Source organism: Ovis canadensis, chromosome 1, assembly GCF_042477335.2.
Source record: "Ovis canadensis isolate MfBH-ARS-UI-01 breed Bighorn chromosome 1, ARS-UI_OviCan_v2, whole genome shotgun sequence".
NCBI lineage: Eukaryota > Metazoa > Chordata > Mammalia > Artiodactyla > Bovidae > Ovis > Ovis canadensis.
In genome coordinates, this window is record NC_091245.1 from 13253138 (window position 1) to 13273791 (window position 20654).

Consider the following 20654-nt stretch of genomic DNA (forward strand, 5'->3'; position numbering starts at 1 on the left):
ATTCTAATTCCAAGTCCTTTTTTTTTTTTTAATCCCCAAAGCACTTGGATCTTTTACTTGCTTTCAGTATCCCAAAATCTCATAATGATTTATCCTACGTGGATCTCTTTTCATTCATCTCTCAGTGGGAGGGCTACTGAAATCCAGAAAGTCATTGTTTAGGAAACTTTCTTGCATTAGCTGATAATTTCTCCTTTCAATATTATCTATATTTTCCTTGTGGAATCTGTATTAGACATAGAATTCCAGGACTGGTCCTCTAATTTTCCCATTTTTTCCTTCCAACCTCCACCCACAAGTTTGTTTTGTTTTCTCTTTCTATTTCTTGGGAGATTTTTTTTACTTTATCTTCCAAATTTTTTATTCACACTTTAAATTTCAGTTCAATTTTTTTTTCCTTCAGTTAGTGTGTGATTTTTATTTTTATTATTTTAAAATGTATTATTTTTAACTGGAGGAGAATTGCTTTATAATGTTGTGTTGGTGTCTGCCATACATCAAAAAACTATGGAACACTTCTTGAATTTGCAAGTCATCCTTGCGTATAGGCCATGCTAACCTTCTCTGTGCCGTTCCAGTTTTGGTATATGCTGCTCAAGAGAGCACAGCTCTCCTGTTTTTAATTTTCTGAAATTCTTTCTTGCTCTGTAACCCACCCCTACCCCCACTTTATAAACCATCCTGCTCTTGTTTTATGAATTAGACATCTCTGAGGTATTAGATGGTGGCATTTTGCCTGTTTATTTGGCCAGCTGAATTATTTCTGATTCCTCCAATCTAGTTGTTCTTGCCCCCTCTCTCTTTCATTCTCCTCCCCTTTTCTTACTTTTTTTTGTGCATTTGCTTACTTTTTTAATCTCTGCCTTTCGTATGAGAGGCTTTTGCTCAATGTCTGGGAATCTTGGCTGCTTATTCTTGTTTAGGGTGAGGCACTAAGAAGCTGATTAAAGACCTAAATGAGGGACAGGTTGATCAGGTATGTAGATGTAGAATTTTTCTCAAGGTTCTTTCTTTTTCTTCAGAGAAGAGTCACTTGGACTTCTTCTTAGAAGAAGTGTTCTAGGGGCTGGTCTTCCTATATTTATTTACATATTTTTCTCATTCCCCTGGATTTCAACTTGGCAACTCATCCCTACCTTTGCTGCTGCTTGGTGCCCCTGAATTTAGAGGCTTTCTCGCTCCTCTTCCACGGAGTAAATCTGCCATCTCTTACTGTGCTGGGGAAGCAGGGTTTCCCTGGTGGTTCACATGGTGAAGAATCTGCCTGCAGTGCAGGAGACTTGGGTTCACTCCCTGGGTCAGAATGATCCCCTGGAGAGGGAAATGACAACCCACTCCAGTATTCTTGCCTGGAGAATCCCATGGACAATGGAGCCTGGCAGACTACAGTCCCATCAGGTCGCCAAGGCTCAGTTTCATGGTTCTCTCAACACAGTCTAAGTTCTGTGAGGAAGAAGGAGAGAATAGACTCGGGGCACTTGTGGGAGATATTCTTGGCTGTTTAGCCAGCCCTATTTCCTCCCTTCTTTCTGATTTTGTTCACACTTCTATAATGGCCTTGGCAAGGGATTGGCTTAGGCGTGAGCCTATGGCACAATTCTGGCCAATAGAAACTGATGGGACACTGACTGGGAGCTTCTTAAAGAGTTTCCGTTACTCTTAAAAGGTTTACAGGGATTTCCCTGGCATCTGGTGGTTAACAATCCACCTGCCACTGCAGAGGACATGGGTCCAAGCCCTGGTCCAGGAAGGTTCCATGCCATGGGGCAACTAAGCCCGGGTACCCCAGTGACAAGCCCACACACCTAGAGCCTATGCTCTGCAACGAGAGAGGCCACTGCAGTGAGAGGCCCACATATCACAAGGAAGAGCAGCCCTTGCTTACTGTAACTGGAGAAAGCCCATGCAGAGCCAAACATATATAAAAATAAATAAAATTTAAAACTTAAAGAAAAAAAAAGAGGGTTCCAAGACAGCCGTTTTCTTCTCTGCATCTGAGGACTGTCACATGGGCATGTGATGCCTAGAACTGTTTCCTTCTCTTTTCAACCATGAGAGGAAGGCCAAAGAAACCTCAGACATGAGCTGATGCCCTAAGGTCTTTGCACCACTGGATTAACCATCCCTAAAGCTAGCCTAACCTAAAGACGCCTCAAAAAGTGGAGTAAAAAAGCCCACAATATTTTAAGTACCCAAATGGGGCCGGAGACCATCAGAATCAGCATTATCTGAGATCTCACTAGAAATGCAGAATCTTGAGCCTTGCCCTTGACTTATTAAATCAGAACTGAAAGTGAAGTCGCTTAGTCATGTCCAGCGCTTTGCAACCCCATGGACTATAGCTTGCCAGGCTGCTCCATCCATGGGATTTTCCAGGCAAAAACACTGGAGTGGGTTGCCATTTCCTTCTCCAGGGCATATTCCCGACCCAGGGATCAAACCTGGGTCTCCTACACTGCAGGAAGACCTTTAACCATATGAGTCACTGCTGCTGCTGCTGCTAAGTCACTTCAGTCGTGTCTGACTCTGTGCGACCCCATAGACGGCAGCCTATGAGGCACCCCCGTCCCTGGGATTCTCCAGGCAAGAACACTGGAGTGGGTTGCCATTGCCTTCTCCAACGCATGAAAGTGAAAAGTGAAAGTGAAGTCGCTCAGTCATGTCTGACTCTTCATGACCCCTTGGACTGCAGCCTACCAGGCTCCTCCACCATGGGATTTTCCAGGCAAGAGTAGTGGAGTGGGGTGCCATCGCCTTCTCCTTATGAGCCACTAGGGAAGCCCTTTATTGAATCAGAATCTACATTTTAAAAGAATCCTCAAGGGACTGATATACTCATTAAAGTTTGTGAAGCACTACTTTAAGCTGTATTTAGCTATTTCTCTTCTTAATTGCAGACTTCCCAGGTGACAGTAGTGGTAATGACCCTGCCTGCCAGTGCAGGAGATTTAAGAGACACAGGTTCAATCCCTGGATCTGGAAGATCCCCTGGAGAGGGGAATGGCTGCCCACTCTGGTATTTTTGCCTGGGGAATTCCATGGACAGAGGAGCCTGGCAGGTTGCAAAGAGTTGGACACAACTGAGGTGACTAAATGGCAACCTACTCCAGTATCCTTGCCTAGAGAATTCTGTGGACAGAGGAGCCTGGTGGGCTGCTGTCCATGGGGTAGCATACAGTAGGACACGACTGAAGCGGCTTAACATGCATGCATGCACTGGAGAAGGAAATGGCAACCCACTCCAGTATCCTTGCCTGGAGAATCCCAGGGAGGGAGGAGCCTGGTGGGCTGCCTTTTATGGGATCGCACAGAGTCGGACATGACTGAAGTGACTTAGCAGCAGCAGCAGAGCAGCTAAACACAGCCCACAGCAACCATAAAATGGGAAATCATCCTGGAGTATCCAATTGGGCCTAATGTATCAAATGAACTCTTAAAAGTATAAAAAGGGGAAGGTAGGTGAGATGAAGCAGAAGAGGAGGTCTGAGAGATTCTAAGGGTGAGACAAGCTGGACCTGATGTTGCTGGCTTGAAGATGGAGGAAGGGGTCACTAGCCAAGATATGCAGGGAGCCTCTAGGTGAGAAAGATCCCCCACTGACAGTCAAAGAGGAAACAGGAGGGACTTCAGTTCTACAACTGCATAAAACTTGAATTCTGCCAACAATCTGGGGTATGGATTCATTCTCAATGCTTCCACAAGGGAACCTGGTCCTATCAACACTTTGGTTTGGGTCTTGTGTGACTTGTAGGCAGGGAACCAGCTGAGACACACTGTGCTCAGAAGTTTTACTTCCAAGACCTGTAAGATAATACATTTTTGTGCAGTTAAGCTGCTACGGCTGCTGCTGCTGCTGCTGCTGCTAAGTCACTTCAGTTGTGTCCGACTCTGTGCGACTCCATAGATGGCAGCCCACCAGGCTCCCCCGTCCCTGGGACTCTCCAGGCAAGAACACTGGAGAGGGTTGCCATTTTCTTCTCCAATGCATGAAAGTGAAAAGTGAAAGTGAAGTCTCTCAGTCGTGTCCGACTCTTCTCGATTCCATAGACTGCAGCCTACCAGGCTCCTCCATCCATGGGATTCTCCAGGCAAGAGTACTGGAGTGGGGGCGCCATTGCCTTCTCCGGTTAAGCTGCCGTTTGTGGCAATTTGTTATAACAGCACAGTCAGGGTAGATAGTTCTCTGCAGCTTAAATTTACTTCTCATTGGCAACACCCCACTTCAAAGATAACAATACATCTTTCTGTCCTAAGGCCAGCCTTAGGACCTCCTCTGATATCACGGAGTCTACTTGTCGCAAAGGAGACCAGAAATGTGAGGAAGTGCTCGACCAGCAGATGGAGGGGGGCTGTAGATTACTGGTTTAGTCTTGATCTTCTGAATTCTGGGTGGTATTTGTACACTTCTCAGTGGTCCTGGTAGAACCAAGCCCCCGTTATCTACAGCGGTGATGCCGAAACCCTGCCTCTGAATACTGGCACCAAATTGAATCTCAGAGACAGAGTTTTGGGTAAAGTAGAAAAGAACAGCTTTACAGCTTTGTCAGGCAAAGTGGCCTCAGTGGGGTAATGCCCTCAAAGCTGTGCATCCCAACCTGGACAGGGTAGCTGCTGCTGCTACTGCTAAGTCGCTTCAGTCGTGTCCAACTCTGTGCGACCCCATAGACGGCAGCCTACGAGACACCCCCGTCACTAGGATTCTCCAGGCAAGAACACCGGAGTGCGTTGCCATTTCCTTCTCCAATGCGTGAAAGTGAAAAGGGAAAGTGAAGATGCTCAGTCGTGTCTGACTCTTAGCGACCCCATGGGCTGCAGCCCACCAGGCTCCTCCGTCCATGGGATTTTCCAGGCAAGAGTACTAGAGCGGGTTGCCATTGCCTTCAGAAAAGTTTTACCATAATGGTTCAAGAGGGAGGGCATGATCAGCTTGCGGACATTCTTCTGATTGGTTGGTTAGGGGTGAGGTAACTGGAAGTTAGCATTCTCAACATTCTGGTTCCAACTGGTTTAGGGTCTGCATGCTTGTGGGCTGCATACAGTTAACTTCCTTCACATGGTGCGGGTTCAGTATCTGCAAAACGACTCAAAGATATTATTATGCGTATCCCTTGAGGGGGCACCAGGATCCTGTCCCATGGCTGCCTAATTGTTTTTTATTGCATTAAATGTGCAGATCAATTTTTTTTTAGTTGGGGTATAATTGCACTATTGTTTCTTGATTCTTCCTCCTTTTTCTCTGCATCCCCTCCCTTCCCTGATTAGCAACCATTTGAACCTGTCCTCTGGAACTCAGGGAAGGTCGTGGAGGCTGAATGAAGCCTATTTCCTCCAAAGAAGAAACAGAGAACACAGAGGCTTTTGTGCCCAGGAGCCCCACAGGGTCCTGCTTGGTGTCAGCAGCAACTTCCATAATACCTCATTAGACCGGCTTTTCTTTCTTTCCTGTCTCATTCTCCTCTGTTCCTCACACTTGCTTCCGAGAATCTCCTCCCAAAGACCTCCCTGCTCCCAAGTCCCTTTTTCAGTCTCTGCTTGAGATTGACAGGTGTAAAAGTTAGTAAAAGGAAGCCTAAGTAAAGTGGAGTCAGAAGACGCAAAGGTGGAGCTCTCCTGCGTGTGCCATTCTCCATCAGCACAGACCCCCGCAGGAAGAGAAGGCGCCAGCTTCTCCAACGCGAGGTGACGCTGCTTCATTATACTGCCAGCAGGAGTGAAAGCGTGCGACTGCGACAGTGGGCCAGGACTCAAACCCGACTAGAACCCACTGTTTTTATTGATTCAATTAAACATTTTTTTTGGCTGTGCTGGGTCTTTGTTGCTGCCCAGGCTTTTCTCTAGCTGTGGCGAGCGGGGGTTACTCTTTGTTGCTCCAGGGGCTTCTCATTGTGGCGGCTTCTCTTGTGAGCACAGGCGCCGGGCAATCAGGCTTCGGTCTCTGCAGCGTCCAGGCGCAGAAGCTGTGGCTCTTGGGCTCAGCAGTTGCGGCACACGGGCTTAGTTGTTCCTCAGCACACAGCATCTTCCTGAACCAGGGATCGAACCCATGTCTCCTGCATTGGCAGATGGATTCTTTACCACTGAGCCACCAGGGAAGCCCCCCCATCGTCTTTTAATTGAGATCACAAACCTGGTCTCAGGAGTTAATAAAGCTCAAGTTCTTGATGTCTCATTACAGAAAGAATTCATCAAGAGACAAAAGTGATAGGTAAATAGTGGATCTATTTCGAGAGAAACACACTCTACAGAGTATAGGCCATTTTGAAAGGTGAGAGGCCCCCAAATATGGGGTGGTTAGCTTTTATGGGCTGGGTAATTTCATAGCTAATGAGTGGGAGGATTATTCTAACTATTTCTGGGAAGGGGTAGGGATTTCTAGTAATAGGGCCTTTGCCCACTTTTGGGGCTTTTATAGTTAGCTCTGAACTGTCACATTGCTGGTGGGTGTATCATTTATCCTACTAATGCATTATATTTTCATGCTAATGTATTATAATGAGGTTCAAGTTCCATTTGGAAGTCAAATCTTCTGCCATCTTAGACCTAGTTGGTTCAAACCAGTTTATATAATGTCCGACAGCTATTTCCTAATGGCAGAAAGCAAAGAGGAACTAAAGAGCCTGTTGACGAAAGTGAAAGAGAAGAGTGAAAAAGCTGGCTTAAAACTCAACATTCAAAACACTAAGATCATGGCATCCAGTCCCATCACTTCATGCAAACAAATGGGGAAACAATGGAAACAGTGACAGACTTTATTTTGGGGGGGTCCAAAATCACAGCAGATCGTGACTGCAGCCATGAAATTAAAAGATACTTGCTCCTTGGGAGAAAAGCTATGACCAACCTAGATAGCATATTAAAAAGTAGAGACATTACTTTGCCAACAAAGGTCTGTCTAGTCAAGGCTATGGTTTTTCCTGTGGTCATGTATGGATGTGAGAGTTGGAGTATAAAGAAAGCTGAGTGCCAAAGAATTGATGCTTTTGAACTGTGGTGTTGGAGAAGACTCTTGAGAGTCCCTTGGACTGGAAGGAGAACCAACCAGTCCATCCTAAAGGAAATTAGTCCTGAATATTCATTGGAAGAACTGATGTGGGAGCTGAAGCCCCAATACTTTGGCCACCTGATGTGAAGATCTGACTTATTTGAAAAGACCCTGATGCTGGGAAAGATTGAAGGCAGGAGGAGAAGGGGAAAACAGAGGATGAGATGGTTGGATGGCATCATCGACTCGATAGACATGAGTCTGAGCAAGCTCTGGGAGTTGGTGATGGACAGGGAAGCCTGGCGTGCTGCAGTCCATGGAGTTGCAAAGAGTTGGACACAACTGAGCGACTAAACTGACTGACAGCTGTCATTCTTTTAAAGATTTGCCCTGTCCCCTTCCCTCCTATTTCAGCAGAAATATAGATTTTCTCTTTGCCTGGCAACAACTCAGCCAATAAGAGACTGGCACAACTAAGACACTGAAAAGCCACTGCAGTTCAAACTCCCAGTTTCCTCCAGCGGATTTTTTGTTTATAGTGGAAGTGAAAGGCACTTAGTCATGTCCGAGTCTTTCATGGCCTATACAGTCCATGGAATTCTCCAGGCCAGAATACTGGAGCGGGTAGCCTTTCCCTTCTCCAGGGGATCTTCCCAACCCAGGTCTCCCACACTGCAGGCAGATTCTTTACCAGCTGAGCCACAAGGTTTTGTTTATAGGGGCCCCTCCCAACTCTCCCTTCCCTATGGTTTCCTTTCCTTTGTTTTACCAGGACTTGCATGTGGTTCTCCAAACACTTGCTTGTCCCAAATTGCAATTCATTGCTGCTCCTGAAGAAACCTATTTTTCAGATGAAACAACTGGCTGTTTCACTGTTTTAGGTTAATATGGGCAACCAGTAAAGTCTGCTCCGTGAGCTCATCTTGCTTAGAATCAAAAGATAACTTATTAGACTATTTCAGTGTCTCACACTGAAACCAGGCCTCAAGGAAAACAAATCAGGAAAGCCATACCACTAAGTTCTTCTCTGTTCCTTGTTTATTCTCTTTTAATAGCATTACCTTTTGAGAGAAAGACTGAATCTATCCTCAGCACCAGAGAGAAAAATTCCAAAGAAGGATTGTAATCGAGGACCCTTGGGTCAGTGTTTTTGATTGGTCAAATGGGAAACAAGGTGTATGTCCGTTCATCTTGGGTCAGAGTTCCAGTCTTGGATCAAGCCATTATGGATGGGTGGCAATGTCAAGGACTCCAGGCACGGCCACTGGGGACCACTATTGCATTGCAGGGCAGTCCCAGAAATGGTGAAATGATTGACAGCTGGGGAACCTCCCCACTGGTTATCTAAAGCCACTGCCCATTCCCAATTCTCCTCCTCTTTAATGACTCTTGCTCAGCTTACTTCATGTGTTCTTTCCTGTGCCCAGCCCTTATATGCTGGTATTCCTGAGAGTCTCATCCTTATTCTTTTCCTGTTACTCATTTCCAAAGTCATCGAATTCCATTAGTTATCTAATTCCATCTAATGTCCACAAGACATTATGGTCTTCTCCCCAACATTTAATTAACTCCCAAAATTTTATCTAATCCAGTCATGGTTATTCCATTCCCCCATGGCAAAAATCTGTTTGGGTCGAACAGGCCCAAATCATATTAGATCAATGTAATTCAAGGACATGCTTGCTTAGGACTTCTGGAAGGCAGCTTTGCTCACTGCTATACTACCAATGCTGCTTTGGACTGCTGGGAAAGAGAAATCAGTTTTACTGTTTTTTGTTGAATGGCGAAAGGAAGCATGCAGCCTCAGCTGTCTGTGGCCATCATTCTGTGTTTTGAGTGGAGCTAGTTTTGATATGAAGTCAATGATGGGGACAGCAGAGCAGTGAGATAAAAGCCTCTCAGGCCCCTGATGACATTGTTGAACCAGAGCATCTGCCCATTCTGCTCTCCTATTGGATTTCCTGCATCGTGAGATGGTATATTTCCACACTGGGTAGGTCAGTTTGATTCAGATGTTTGCTATTGGAGCTGAAATTAAAATTCTACTTGATTCACACCGTTTTCTCTCTTTTTTTTTAATTTATTTTTTATTGACGTTTAGTTGAATGATAATGTTGTGTTAATTACTGCTGTACAGCAAAATGACTCATAGGCACATAGTCTGTACAGCAAAGTATACATAGATACACATTCTATTTCATATCCTTTTCCATTATGGTTTACTACTGGATATTGAATACAGCTCCTATGCTACACAATAGGACCTTGTTGCTTATCCATCCTTTATATACCAGTTTGCATCCACTAATCTCAAAGTCCCAGCCCAGCCCTCTCCCACCCTCCTCTCCCTTGGCAACCACCAGTTTACGTCCCTCATTCCGTTTCTGCTTCATAGGTAGGTTCCTTTGTGTCATATTTTAGATTCTGCATGTAAGTTATATCATATGATATTTCTCTTTCTCTTTCTGACTTACCTCACTTAGTATGATCATCTCTGCTGCTAAGCTGCTTCAGTCGTGTCCGACTCTGTGCGAACCCACAGACGGCAGCCCACCAGGCTCCCCCGTCCCTGGGATTCTCCAGGCAAGAACACTGGAGTGGGTTGCCATTTCCTTCTCCAATATGATAATCTCTAGCTGTATCTATTTGTAAGGCTCCCCAGACAGCCATTTTGCTTTTTTGCATTTCTTTTCCATGGGGATGGTCTTGATTCCTGTCTCCTGTACAATGTCATGAACCTCCATCCATAGTTCATCAGGCACTCTGTCTATCAGATCTAGCATGTTAAATCTAATTCTCACTTCCACTGTACGGTCATAAGGGATTTGATTTAGGTCATACCTGAGTGGTTTTCTCCACTTTCTTCAATTTCAGTCTGAATTTGGCAACAAGGAGTTGATGATCCAAGCCACAGTCAGCTCCCAGTCTTGTTTTTGCTGACTGTATAGAGCACTCAGCAGTGGCCACAGGACTGGAAAAGGTCAGTTTTCATTCCAATCCCAAAGAAAGGCAATGCCAAAGAATGCTCAAACTACCGCACAATTACACTCATCTCACACGCTAGTAAAGGAATGCTTAAAATTCTCCAAGCCAGGCTTCAGCAATACGTGAACCATGAACTTCATGTTCAAGCTGGTTTTAGAAAAGGCAGAGGAACCAGAGATCAAATTGCCAACGTCTGCTGGATCATCGAAAAAACAAGAGAGTTCCAGAAAAACATCTATTTCTGCTTTATTGACTATGCCAAAGCCTTTGACTGTGTGGATCACAATAAACTGTGGAAAATTCTGAAAGAGATGGGAATACCAGACCACCTGACCTGCCGCTTGAGAAACCTGTATGCAGGTCAGGAAGCAACAGTTAGCACTGGACATGGAACAACAGACTGGTTCCAAATAGGAAAAGGAGTCCGTCAAGGCTGTATATTGTCACCCTGCTTATTTAACTTCTATGCAGAGTACATCATGAGAAATGCTGGACTAGAGGAAGCACAAGGAAGCACAAGCTGGAATCAAGATTGCCAGGAGAAATATCAGTGACCTCAGATATGCAGATGACACCACCCTTATGGCAGAAAGTGAAGAAGAACTAAAGAACCTCTTGAAGAAAGTGAAAGAGGAGAGTGAAAAAGTTGGCTTGAAGCTCAACATTCAGAAAACTAAGATCATAGCATCCGGTCCCATCACTTCATGGCAGATAGATGGGGAAACAGTGGAAACAGTGGCTGGCTTGATTTTTCTGGGCTCCAAAATCACTGCAGATGGCGATTGCAGCAATGAAATTAAAAGACAGTTACTCCTTGGAAGGAAAGTTATGACTAACCTAGACAGCATATTAAAAAGCAGAGACATTAGTTTGTCAACAAAGGTCCATCTAGTCAAGGCTATGGTTTTTCCAGTAGTCATGTATGGATGTGAGAGTTGGACTGTGAAGAAAGCTGAGCACGGAAGAATTGATGCTTTTGAACTGTGGTGTTGGAGAAGACTCTTGAGAGTCCCTTGGACTGCAAGGAGATCCAACCAGTCCATCCTAAAGGAGATCAGCCCTGGGATTTCTTTGGAAGGAATGATGCTGAAACTCCAGTACTTTGGCCACCTCGTGCGAAGAGTTGACTCATTGGAAAAGACTCTGATGCTGGAGGGGATTGGGGGCAGGAGGAGAAGGGGATGACAGAGGATGAGATGGCTGGATGGCATCACCAACTCGATGGACATGAGTTTGGGTGAACTCCGGGAGTTGGTGATGGACAGGGAGGCCTGGATTGCTGCAGTTCATGGGGTCGCAAAGAGTCAGACACGACTGAGCGACTGAACTGAACTGAACTGAACTATAGGAGGTTGTCCAAGGACAGAGTGCTTGGGATAGCTGGGTCGGGAGCATGCAGGGTGGACAAGCGTTCTGGCAAGGAGACAGTCCTGATCCTTGGACTAAGGCCCGGGCCGTGTGACCTTGCGCAAGTCACAGTCTCCCTCGTTCTCCCAGGCTCTCGCCAGGGTCTGCAGTGTTTTCCCTAGGGTTTTCCCGACGCTCCTTTAACTCGGGATTCATATTCTGTCTGGGGTGTTTGAGAAGGGGTCCGAAGGACGCGGGACCTGGGGCAAAGAAGGAAGATCTCTGAGGTAGGCAGAGAAGGTGAAGTCAGTAAAGAGGGTACAGCGGGGAAGGAGGTCACTGGACAGAACCATCATAGACACTGCTTTCTTCCCCACCTTGCCCTCTGCTCCCATGCCCTCCAGAGCCGTCGCTCAGACCTTCTCTTGGGCTGCGGAAGGAGAGCGGTCCTTTTCCCGCAGCGGGTTCCTCCACCGCTGCCCCACGCTGAAAGGCGACAAATCCTCCGCGAGCTGTCCGCTTGACTCAGACCCCGGCTCCTTGGCCCGGGATCTCTCAGCTCGGCCACTCTCAGTCTGGGTCCCCGTCCACTCCCCCCGCGGCTCTCGGCCACTTGGTCTACGCCGCCTGCATTCTCTGTGTGCTGGGCCCGCCCGCACTGCGGGGGAGAGGCGGGGAGCCGCCCACGCCGCTCTCGGCGTCGCCGTCTCCCTGGGACGCGCGCCGGCTGCGCGACGCGCGGGAGCCGGGCGGGCAGCCATGGCGCTGCGCGCGCGGAGGTAGCCCGGCGGGACGCAGGGAGCGCGGGGGCCGCCATGGCCCGGCGGCGGCGCCGCGCCTGCATCGCGCTGTTCTTGGTGCTGCTCTTCGCCTTCGGCACGCTCATGGGCCTCCGCACGCTTAAGGCTCCGGACGGACTCCCGGCGCTGGGCCCGGGCCTGGAGCTGGCGCCCTTTGAGCGACACCCGGAGGGGGCCCCCGCGCCGGCCGCCCGGGCCCCGGCCGCCCCCGCCGCGCCGCCGCCGCCGCCGCCCCGCACCGCTGGCCCGGGCAGCTCCCCAGGGCCGGCACCAGCGGAGGCCGAACCCGCCCCGGGGCAGAGTCTGCGCGTCTACTCGGACCTGCACGCCTTCTACTACTCGTGGTACGGGAGTCCCGGGCGCGAAGGCCACTACATTCACTGGGACCACGTCATGGTGCCGCACTGGGACCCCAAGATCTCAGCCAGCTACCCCCGCGGCCGCCACAGCCCTCCTGATGACTTGGGCTCCAGCTTCTACCCGGAACTGGGGCCCTACAGCTCCCGGGACCCCGACGTGCTACGGGAGCACATGACCCAGCTGAAGGAAGCCGCCATCGGTGAGCTCCCCCCGCCCCCATCGCTCGGGCCCCAGCCTCGCCCTTCTTCGTTCCCATACCCCAACTTCCACTGCTCCTATCACCGGGCCTTTGGTCCCCCTCACTCAGCCTGGCTTCTTACCCCTTCTCTTCCAGAACTCTAATTCCATGCTCACCAAGAGGCACCGCCCCCATCTCTTGTGTTCCGACCCCTCCACCTCTGACAACCACCCCTCACCTCCACTTCCCAATTCCAGGGTCCTTTCTGAGGGCGGAGCTGCTGGGAGGGTCAGTAGAAGGCGTTTGCACCAGGGCTGTCCCAGGGACAGTGAGGAGAGGAGGGCAGTCTTCATGTCTGTTGGGCTTCTAGGTTTGGGTAAGTGAGCCCTGGGTATTCTGGCCAGGAAGGAGTCTGGAGTTCAAAGCAGTAGCACCTGGGATGGCCTCTGCTTTCACACCAGGGACAGGGTAAAGCCTCAGCCCTTCCTACTTTTTCTGGCAGCAGAAAGGAAAGTTTGCACATGTATGACCTGTCTGTCTGTATGACAGACCCTGTTCTATTTGCAGTAAGGGGCCTGGGGGCTTCTTCATCAGATACTCTGCTTGGATAGAAGTCCATCTGTAGGCAGGCTGGGGTGGGGAAGCTGACATTTCAGATTTTGTCACTGAATTCTGCTGGATTTTACAGTACATTTCAATTTCTCTAGAAACGGTTAATGAGTGTGGAGGAGGGGGGAACTGAATGCCAGAGACAACGGTGGGATGTATTCACAAATAGCACAGAGGCCGTCCCTCAGGACAGACAGAGGGTTGACAATTGAGGCAAATGTTATTTTCACAAGAAGGGTAAAATGACCTCTACTCAGGGCTCCTCTCCCTCAGAGATACTCCTCTCCTCCAGAGACAGGGCTGTGGATTCCTATCTTCCAGGTGGATGAGGCATTGTCCACCCATCCCCCTTTGTTTTACTACTTGCTAATGCAGGCCAAAGGCTGGCTGGGCTCTAAGGCTCCTTCCTGGCCTGGAACATTAGGGTTCCTGCAGCCATAGAGCTTCAGCACCTCAGGCGTGGACAGCTCCAGGGCTCCCTGCTCAGGGATCTGCAAGAAAAGAACCTGGCAGGAGCATCAGTCAATGGTTCATTCAGAAACCATTTGGCAGTTGGAGATGGTTTGTGAGGAAGCAAATCTCTGTTGTGAGGTATTGTGTGTCTCTGAAACATCCTCTGTGTTGTGTCTCAGGCGTCCTTGTTCTGTCCTGGTACCCACCTGGCATGGCTGATGATAACGGGGAACCCTCAGATGACCTGGTGCCTGCCATTCTGGACACCGCCCATCAGTACAACATCCAGGTGAGTCTCCAAGAAGAGGTCAAATGCTCTCTAGCCCATGCTGGAGATGTCCCTTCCTCCACTACAGGGATGGCGCCTCTTGGCATTAGTCCAGGTATGCATATACATAGTAAGTGTGATGCTGGGAGATAGGGATCTAATAAATACTGCCTGTACCACTCTTTATTTTTTGAGTTCTGGAAAAAATACTTTGGGAAAAATAAATAGAGGATAAATGGGAGACTAAATAAATATCACTTGGAAAAGAAGAGAAAGGCAAGGGAGAAACGGAAAGATATACTCAATTGAATGCAGAGTTCCAGAGAATAGCAAGAAGAGATAAGAAAGCCTTCTTAGGTGAACAATGCAAAGAAATAGAGGAAAGTGGTAGAATGGGAAAGACTAGAGATCTCTTCAAGAAAACGAGATATCAAGAGAACATTTCATGCAAGGATGGGCATGATAAAGGACAGAAATGGTAAGGACCTAACAGAAGCAGAGGAGATTTTAAAAGGTGGCAAGAAAACACAGAAAAACTATGAAAAAGTCTTAATGACTCAGATAATCACGATGATGTGGCCTCTCACGGAGAGCCAGACAGCCTGGAAGGTAAAGTCAAGCGGGCCTTGGGAAGCATCACTACGAACAAAGCTAGTGGAGGTGATGGAATTCCAGCTGAGCTATTTCAGATCCTAAAAGACAATAGTGTCAAAGTGCTGCACTCAAAATGCCAGCAAATTTGGAAAACTCAGCAGTGGCCACAAGACTGGAAAAAGTCAGTTTTCATTCCAATCCCAGAGAAGGGCAATACCAAGAAAATGTTCAAACTACCGCACAGTTATGCTCATTTCACAACTGAAGTGACTTAGCAGCAGCAGCAGCAGCAGATGCTAGCAAGGTACTTCTCAAAATACTTCAAGCCAGGCTTCAGCAGCACATGAACCGAGAACTTCCAGATGTGCAAGCTGGATTTAGAAAAGGCAGAAGAACCAGAGATCAAATTGCCAACATTCATTGGATCACAGAGAAAGCAAGGAATTCCACAAAAACATCTACTTGTGTTTCATTGACTATGCTAAAACCTTTGACTGTGTGGATCACAACAAACTGGAAAATTCTTAAAGAGATGGGAATACCAGACCACCTTACCTGTCACCTTGAGAAACCTGTATGCAGATCAAGAAGCAACAGTTAGAAGCATACATGGGACAATGGACTGGTTCAAAATTGGGAAAGGAGTACGTCAAGGCTGTATGTTGTCACCCTGCTTATTTAACTTCATGCAGAGTGCTTCCCTGCTGGCTCAGAGGTTAAAGCGTCTGCCTGCAACGTGGGAGACCTGGTTTCGATCCCTGAGTTGGGAAGATCCCCTGGAGAAGGAAATGGCAACCAACTCCAGTATTCTTGCCTGGAGAATCCCATGGACGGAGGAGCTTGGTGGGCTACAGTCCACGGGTCACAAAGAGTCGGACATGACTGAGCGACTTCACCTCACCTCACCTCAGAGTGCATCATGTGACATGCTGGGCTGGGTGAATCACAAGCTGGAATCAAGTTTGCTGGGAGAAATATCAACAACCTCAGATATACAGATGATATCACTCTAATGGCAGAAAGTGAAGAGGAACTAAAGAGCCTCTTGATGAGAGTGAAAGAGAAGAGTGAAAAGCTGACTTAAACCTCAACATCCAAAAACTAAGATCATGGCATCTGATCCCATCACTTCATGACAAATAGAAGGGGAAAAAGTGAAAGCAGTGATAGATTTTATTTTCTAGGGCTCCAAAATCACTGCAGATGGTGACTGCAGCCATGAAATTAAAAGATGCTCGCTCCTTGGAAGGAAAGCCATGACAAACCTAGACAGAATATTAAAAAGCAGAGATATTACTTTGCCGACAAAGTTCTGGCTGGTCAAAGCTGATTTTTCCCATAGTCATGTACAGATGTGAGTGTCGGACCATAAAGAAGGCTAAGTGCCAAAGAATTGATGCTTTCAAACTGTGGTGCTGGAGAAGACTCTTGAGAGACCCTTAGACTGCAAGATCAAACCAGATCAAACTTCTTTCTGTAGTTTCAGGCAGTTAGTGCTGATCACTGGGAGCTGGCACATTAAGTTGAAATCTATTAGCTTGCAATAGCCCATCGGAATGATTCCTAAGGCTCTGCTGTGGGAGGCGGGGAAACTTCTCACTCCTCTTTTTTGGGCCTGAAGGGCAGTGACTGCTTTTATTTCCATTGTGCCCACCACTGCCAGGTCTCCTGAATGCTGCCTCTTCCTCAGGCCATGGCTGGAGCACAGGCTTCATAGGTTTTGCCCCTGGACAGACGCTCACCTGACCAATGTCCCTTGTGTCTGTGGCAGGTGGCCTTCCACATCCAACCCTACAAGGGCCGAGATGACATCACTCTGCATGACAACATCAAGTACATTATTGACACGTAAGGCTCCAGGGCTTGGATTTGGGTGGGGATCAAAATGGGGGCAGGGATAGGTTTGGAGGTGTAGGCCAAGGGACAAAAGGGCAGAATGCCTGTGTCCCCAGCATCTAAAAAGAGTGAAACCGTACTGGGCTTGGGGACAGCAAGCTGGGATTGAATTCTGGTTCTGTGGTCTCCATTTTGTGATCAGAAGCAAGCCTCTTAACCTTTGAGCCTTGTGAGAGCTGTTTAGTCACTAAGTCGTGTCTGACTCTTTTGTAACCCATGGATCACAGCCTGCCGGGCTCCTGTTCATGGGATTCTCCAGGCAGGGATACTGGAGGGTTGCCATTTCCTTTTCCAGGGGATCTTCCTGACCCAGGGATCGAACCTGCATCTCTTGCAGTGGCAGGCGAGTTCTTTACCATGGAGCCACCAGGGAAGCCTTTTGTGAGAGTTACATAAGCTAATATATGTGAAAAGTGGCCTGTAAATGGCTTGCGTCTATCATTCATTCATTCATTCAAAAAATATTTATCGAGTGCCCTCCAAGTGTCCAGGCACTGTCCCAAGTCCCAGTTGTTTAGCAATGTGTAGGGCTAGCAGAGTTTACAACCTAGTGTGTGTCTGGGGTACAGTGGACCAGACAGTAGTTATAGACAACAAAACAAATAGTGACCCATACTGTGAAAAAGTAATAACAGGGTAAAGCAGAGTAATGTGTTAAGAATGTGCTCAAGAAATGGCTTTAGAATGAGTGGTCAAGTGAGCTTCTCTAAGAGAGCCAGCACTTAAATGAGGAGTCAGCTGTGCAGAGATCTGGGACAGACAGAACACCCCACGAAGAGGGCTGTCAGATGCAAAGGCCATTTGATGGGACAACTCTGACAGCAGCCAGTAGAGCTGGGATGTAGAGCTAGATGGGTCACAGCAGGGTGGAGGTGGGCAGGCCAGACCAAGTGGGTGGGGCTTTGGTGGCCTCAGTAAGGAGCAGTGAGATCTGATTCACACTTTAAAGAGAGACTGGATTAAGCACAGCCAAAAATAAGAGGCTGGATTACAGGGAGATGGAAGTAGGAGCCTGGAGACCAGTTACGTGGCTGTCCGTATAGTCCAGAAGGAAGATGGTGGATGCTTGGCTTGGGGCAGGGATAAATGGTTGTAATTTGTTGTGTTAATCACTCAGACTCTTGGCAACCCCCATGGACTGTAGCCTGCCAGGCTCCTCCGTCCACAGAATTCTCCAGGCAAGAATACTGGAATGGGTTGCCATTCCCTTCTCCAGGGGATCTTCCCGGCCCAGGGATCAAACCTGGGTTTCCCACATTGCAGGCAGATTCTTTACTGTCTGAGCCACCAGGGAAGTCCTGGGACAGGGAAGTGAGACTTCAATAGAGGAATGACAAAGCTGGGGGGAGGGGAGAACTGGGTTCTTGCTTAGAGGCATGATGAGTCCAACTGTGGAGTCCAGCTGGATCCAAAATTGTGCTTGGGCATCAGGAAAGTTCTCATCTGTGGCCAGTCCTCTGGGTGTGAGGGCTCCTTTCCTCTTAGGCTGCTGCCCCAGCCTTTCCTTCTTCCGCTCCTCAGGTATGGCTCCCATGGCGCATTTTACCGCTACAAGAACAGCATGGGTAAGAGCCTCCCGCTCTTTTATATCTACGACTCCTACCTGACGTCCCCTGAGGCTTGGGCCCACCTCCTGACGCCAAGCGGGCCCCACTCAATCCGCAACACCCCCTATGATGGGGTCTTCATAGCACTGCTGGTGGAGGAGGGCCACACCCACGACATCCTGGCCGCTGGATTTGACGGCATGTACACCTACTTCGCCTCCAACGGCTTCTCCTTCGGCTCCTCCCATCAGAACTGGAAAGCCGTGAAGAACTTTTGCGATGCCAACAACCTCATGTTCATTCCCAGCGTGGGGCCTGGCTACATTGACACCAGCATCAGGCCTTGGAACAACCACAATACGCGGAACAGAGTCAATGGCAAGTACTATGAGACGGCCCTGCAGGCAGCCCTGACTGTGAGGCCTGAGATTGTCTCTATCACCTCTTTCAACGAGTGGCATGAGGGCACCCAGATTGAGAAGGCCATTCCCAAGAAGACGCCGACTCGGCTGTATTTGGACTACCTGCCTCATCAGCCCAGCCTGTACCTGGAGCTGACGCGCCGCTGGGCGGAGCACTTCATCAAAGAGAAGGAGCAGTGGCTGATGTGAGGCGCCTTGAAGCCAGGGCGGGAGGAGCTGAATCCCAGCCTCTCTGGAAGATGGCACCACATGGGGCTCGGCTGAGGTTATAGGCACTTGCTCCCGAGTCAGCAGCTAGGTGCTTCTGGGCCCATCAAGTCAGGGCCCATGGGGAACAGAGCTAGGTGGGTGTCCTGCAGGGATGGGAAAAGTGGGGGGTGTTCCAGAGTGGGAACCCCAGGGGCTGGCCGGGGACTGCACTAGCCCCAGGGAGCTCCACGTCGTCAGTCGGAAACTTTAAACAATTCCTTCTAGCTTGGAACTCAGCTGGTTGGTGTTGTGGAGTCACCAAGTCACTGCTCGTAGAAGGGTGTCAGGGCTCTGGGCCAGCAAGCACCTGCTTCTGCCAGCCTGCATCCTCCCCAGGCCTCCCTCCCTCATCGGCTGTCTTCCCCAAGTTAAGAAACCATACTTAAAGACTTTATAAAAGGGAAAATTCTCGGTTTAAGCTCTTCCCAGTAGATTCCCAGACCTGATTATCAGGATATAATCCTGAGCATTCACACATTTATTCAACACACCCTTGGCAAGCACCTTACCACGTGCCAGCTGCTGGGGGAAAACCTGACCAGGAATGGTTCCTGTCTTCCTAAACCTGCAGGAGCCAGCTTTCCTTATTCCTTATTTGGTGTGGCCTTGTAGCTAGTGCCTAAGCACAGCTATGAGTTTTTCCTTTTTTCAGCTCTGCCCACTGCTGGGAGTTCACTTCATTTTCCTCGAAGAAAACACCTCTGTGCTCCAGAGCTTTCACTTTCCTAGATGAGTATTTAGCTCCAGGAGAGGACTAGGACACCCCCCCTCCCCATTAGCTGCCTGAATTGAATGAGGCCCACTCACTAGAGCCGTTTTCAGTGCTACTGTGATTTGTATTAAATATGACGTGTTGTTCCTATCCTCCAGCCAGCTTTCCTTTTGCTCCCTTCAGGTTAACACTCTGACCCCTCAGTCAGATTCTGTGATGAACTGACAAGTGGGATGGGCTGGCTACCACATTAACACAATGGAAAAGCCGAGTTTGCTTAAGAAATTAGTAGTTTCAACAGGACTTCTAGAGGGAATATTTAGCAGATCAAGGCTTATTTACAAACTAATATGCTAATTGCAGGGATCCTCAAAGCAGGCCCTGGGATACCCTCTTGGCAAGATTCTTAAGATCTACTTGAAAACATGCATTCGAAACCACTGGATTGAGTTTATGGACTTAAGACTGAATCCTAATTCTGAGAACTGGGATATGACGGGGGAGGGGAGGAAGCGGGCCCTACTGGTCACCACAAGGATTCCCCAGTACCTGTTTAGTAACAGGTACTAAACTCCACCAATGGATGGGCATTGGGGCAGGCCTGGTCACTTTGCTGTGATTCAGTTGGGGAAAGAAACCAAGGCAGGCAGGGACAGGTGAAAAGGGCTGGATGGTGACCTGGAGTAATTTACAAGGGAGTGACAATGAGGCTTCATCTCACACATACACATTTTTAAAAACACTAAAAGTACAGTCAGACTGGGGGGAAGGGGCAGTAATTCTCACACACTGCTGATGGTAATGCAACTTGATTCAGTTCTTTTGAAGGCTAACCTGTATCAAGAGCCATAAAAATGTCCATATACTTGGACCCAGTAATCCTACACCAAGGAAATAATTCAAAAGAAGAAAAATAAAACATTTACAAAGATGTTTAATAGCATTCTTTTCTATTAAAGAAAAAACAAAGTTCAAATGCCCAACAATAATTATGTTTAATACTTTATATATAAAGGCTGCAGAGTAGACACTGGATTTAAATAAAGGTATTACAGGTATAAGAAATTATAATTTGTATTATGAATAAATAAGAAAAAAGTGGCTAAAAAGAACAGCAGAGGTTTTCCAACATTCTTCAATAATTTGGACACCCCTTCCCAACCGAGCTTACTTCCCATCATTAGACAAAAATGATGACTCTGCCAGGCAATTATAGCACAGAACCAGCCCTGGTTCAGAGGAAGTAGTATTT

At 48.0% G+C, this 20654-nt stretch overlaps 1 protein-coding gene and 1 non-coding gene across 2 annotated transcripts; one reads left to right on the top strand and one right to left on the bottom strand.

The window, feature by feature from the left end:
• Positions 1 to 501: 501 nt before the first annotated feature.
• On the bottom strand, positions 502 to 604 carry LOC138431515 (U6 spliceosomal RNA). The gene has a single exon (XR_011253715.1). It is a non-coding gene; the product is annotated as a U6 spliceosomal RNA (small nuclear RNA).
• Positions 605 to 11982: 11378 nt separating this feature from the next.
• Positions 11983 to 20333, top strand: MANEAL (mannosidase endo-alpha like). The gene is made up of 4 exons (XM_069586763.1): positions 11983 to 12673; positions 13894 to 14003; positions 16348 to 16424; positions 17994 to 20333. The coding sequence occupies exons 1-4, from the start codon at positions 12130 to 12132 to the stop codon at positions 18628 to 18630; spliced, it is 1368 nt and encodes a 455-aa protein (XP_069442864.1). The 5' UTR covers positions 11983 to 12129; the 3' UTR covers positions 18631 to 20333.
• The last annotated feature ends 321 nt before the right edge of the window (positions 20334 to 20654 follow it).

Excerpts from the sequence above, each read along its gene's own strand:
- MANEAL (XM_069586763.1), top strand. The coding sequence starts at position 12,130 with ATGGCCCGGCGGCGGCGCCGCGCCTGCATCGCGCTGTTCTTGGTGCTG. Across the intron at positions 12,674-13,893 it reads GCTGAAGGAAGCCGCCATCG|GCGTCCTTGTTCTGTCCTGG; the intron begins GTGAGCTCCCCC and ends GTTGTGTCTCAG. Across the intron at positions 14,004-16,347 it reads CCCATCAGTACAACATCCAG|GTGGCCTTCCACATCCAACC; the intron begins GTGAGTCTCCAA and ends TGTCTGTGGCAG.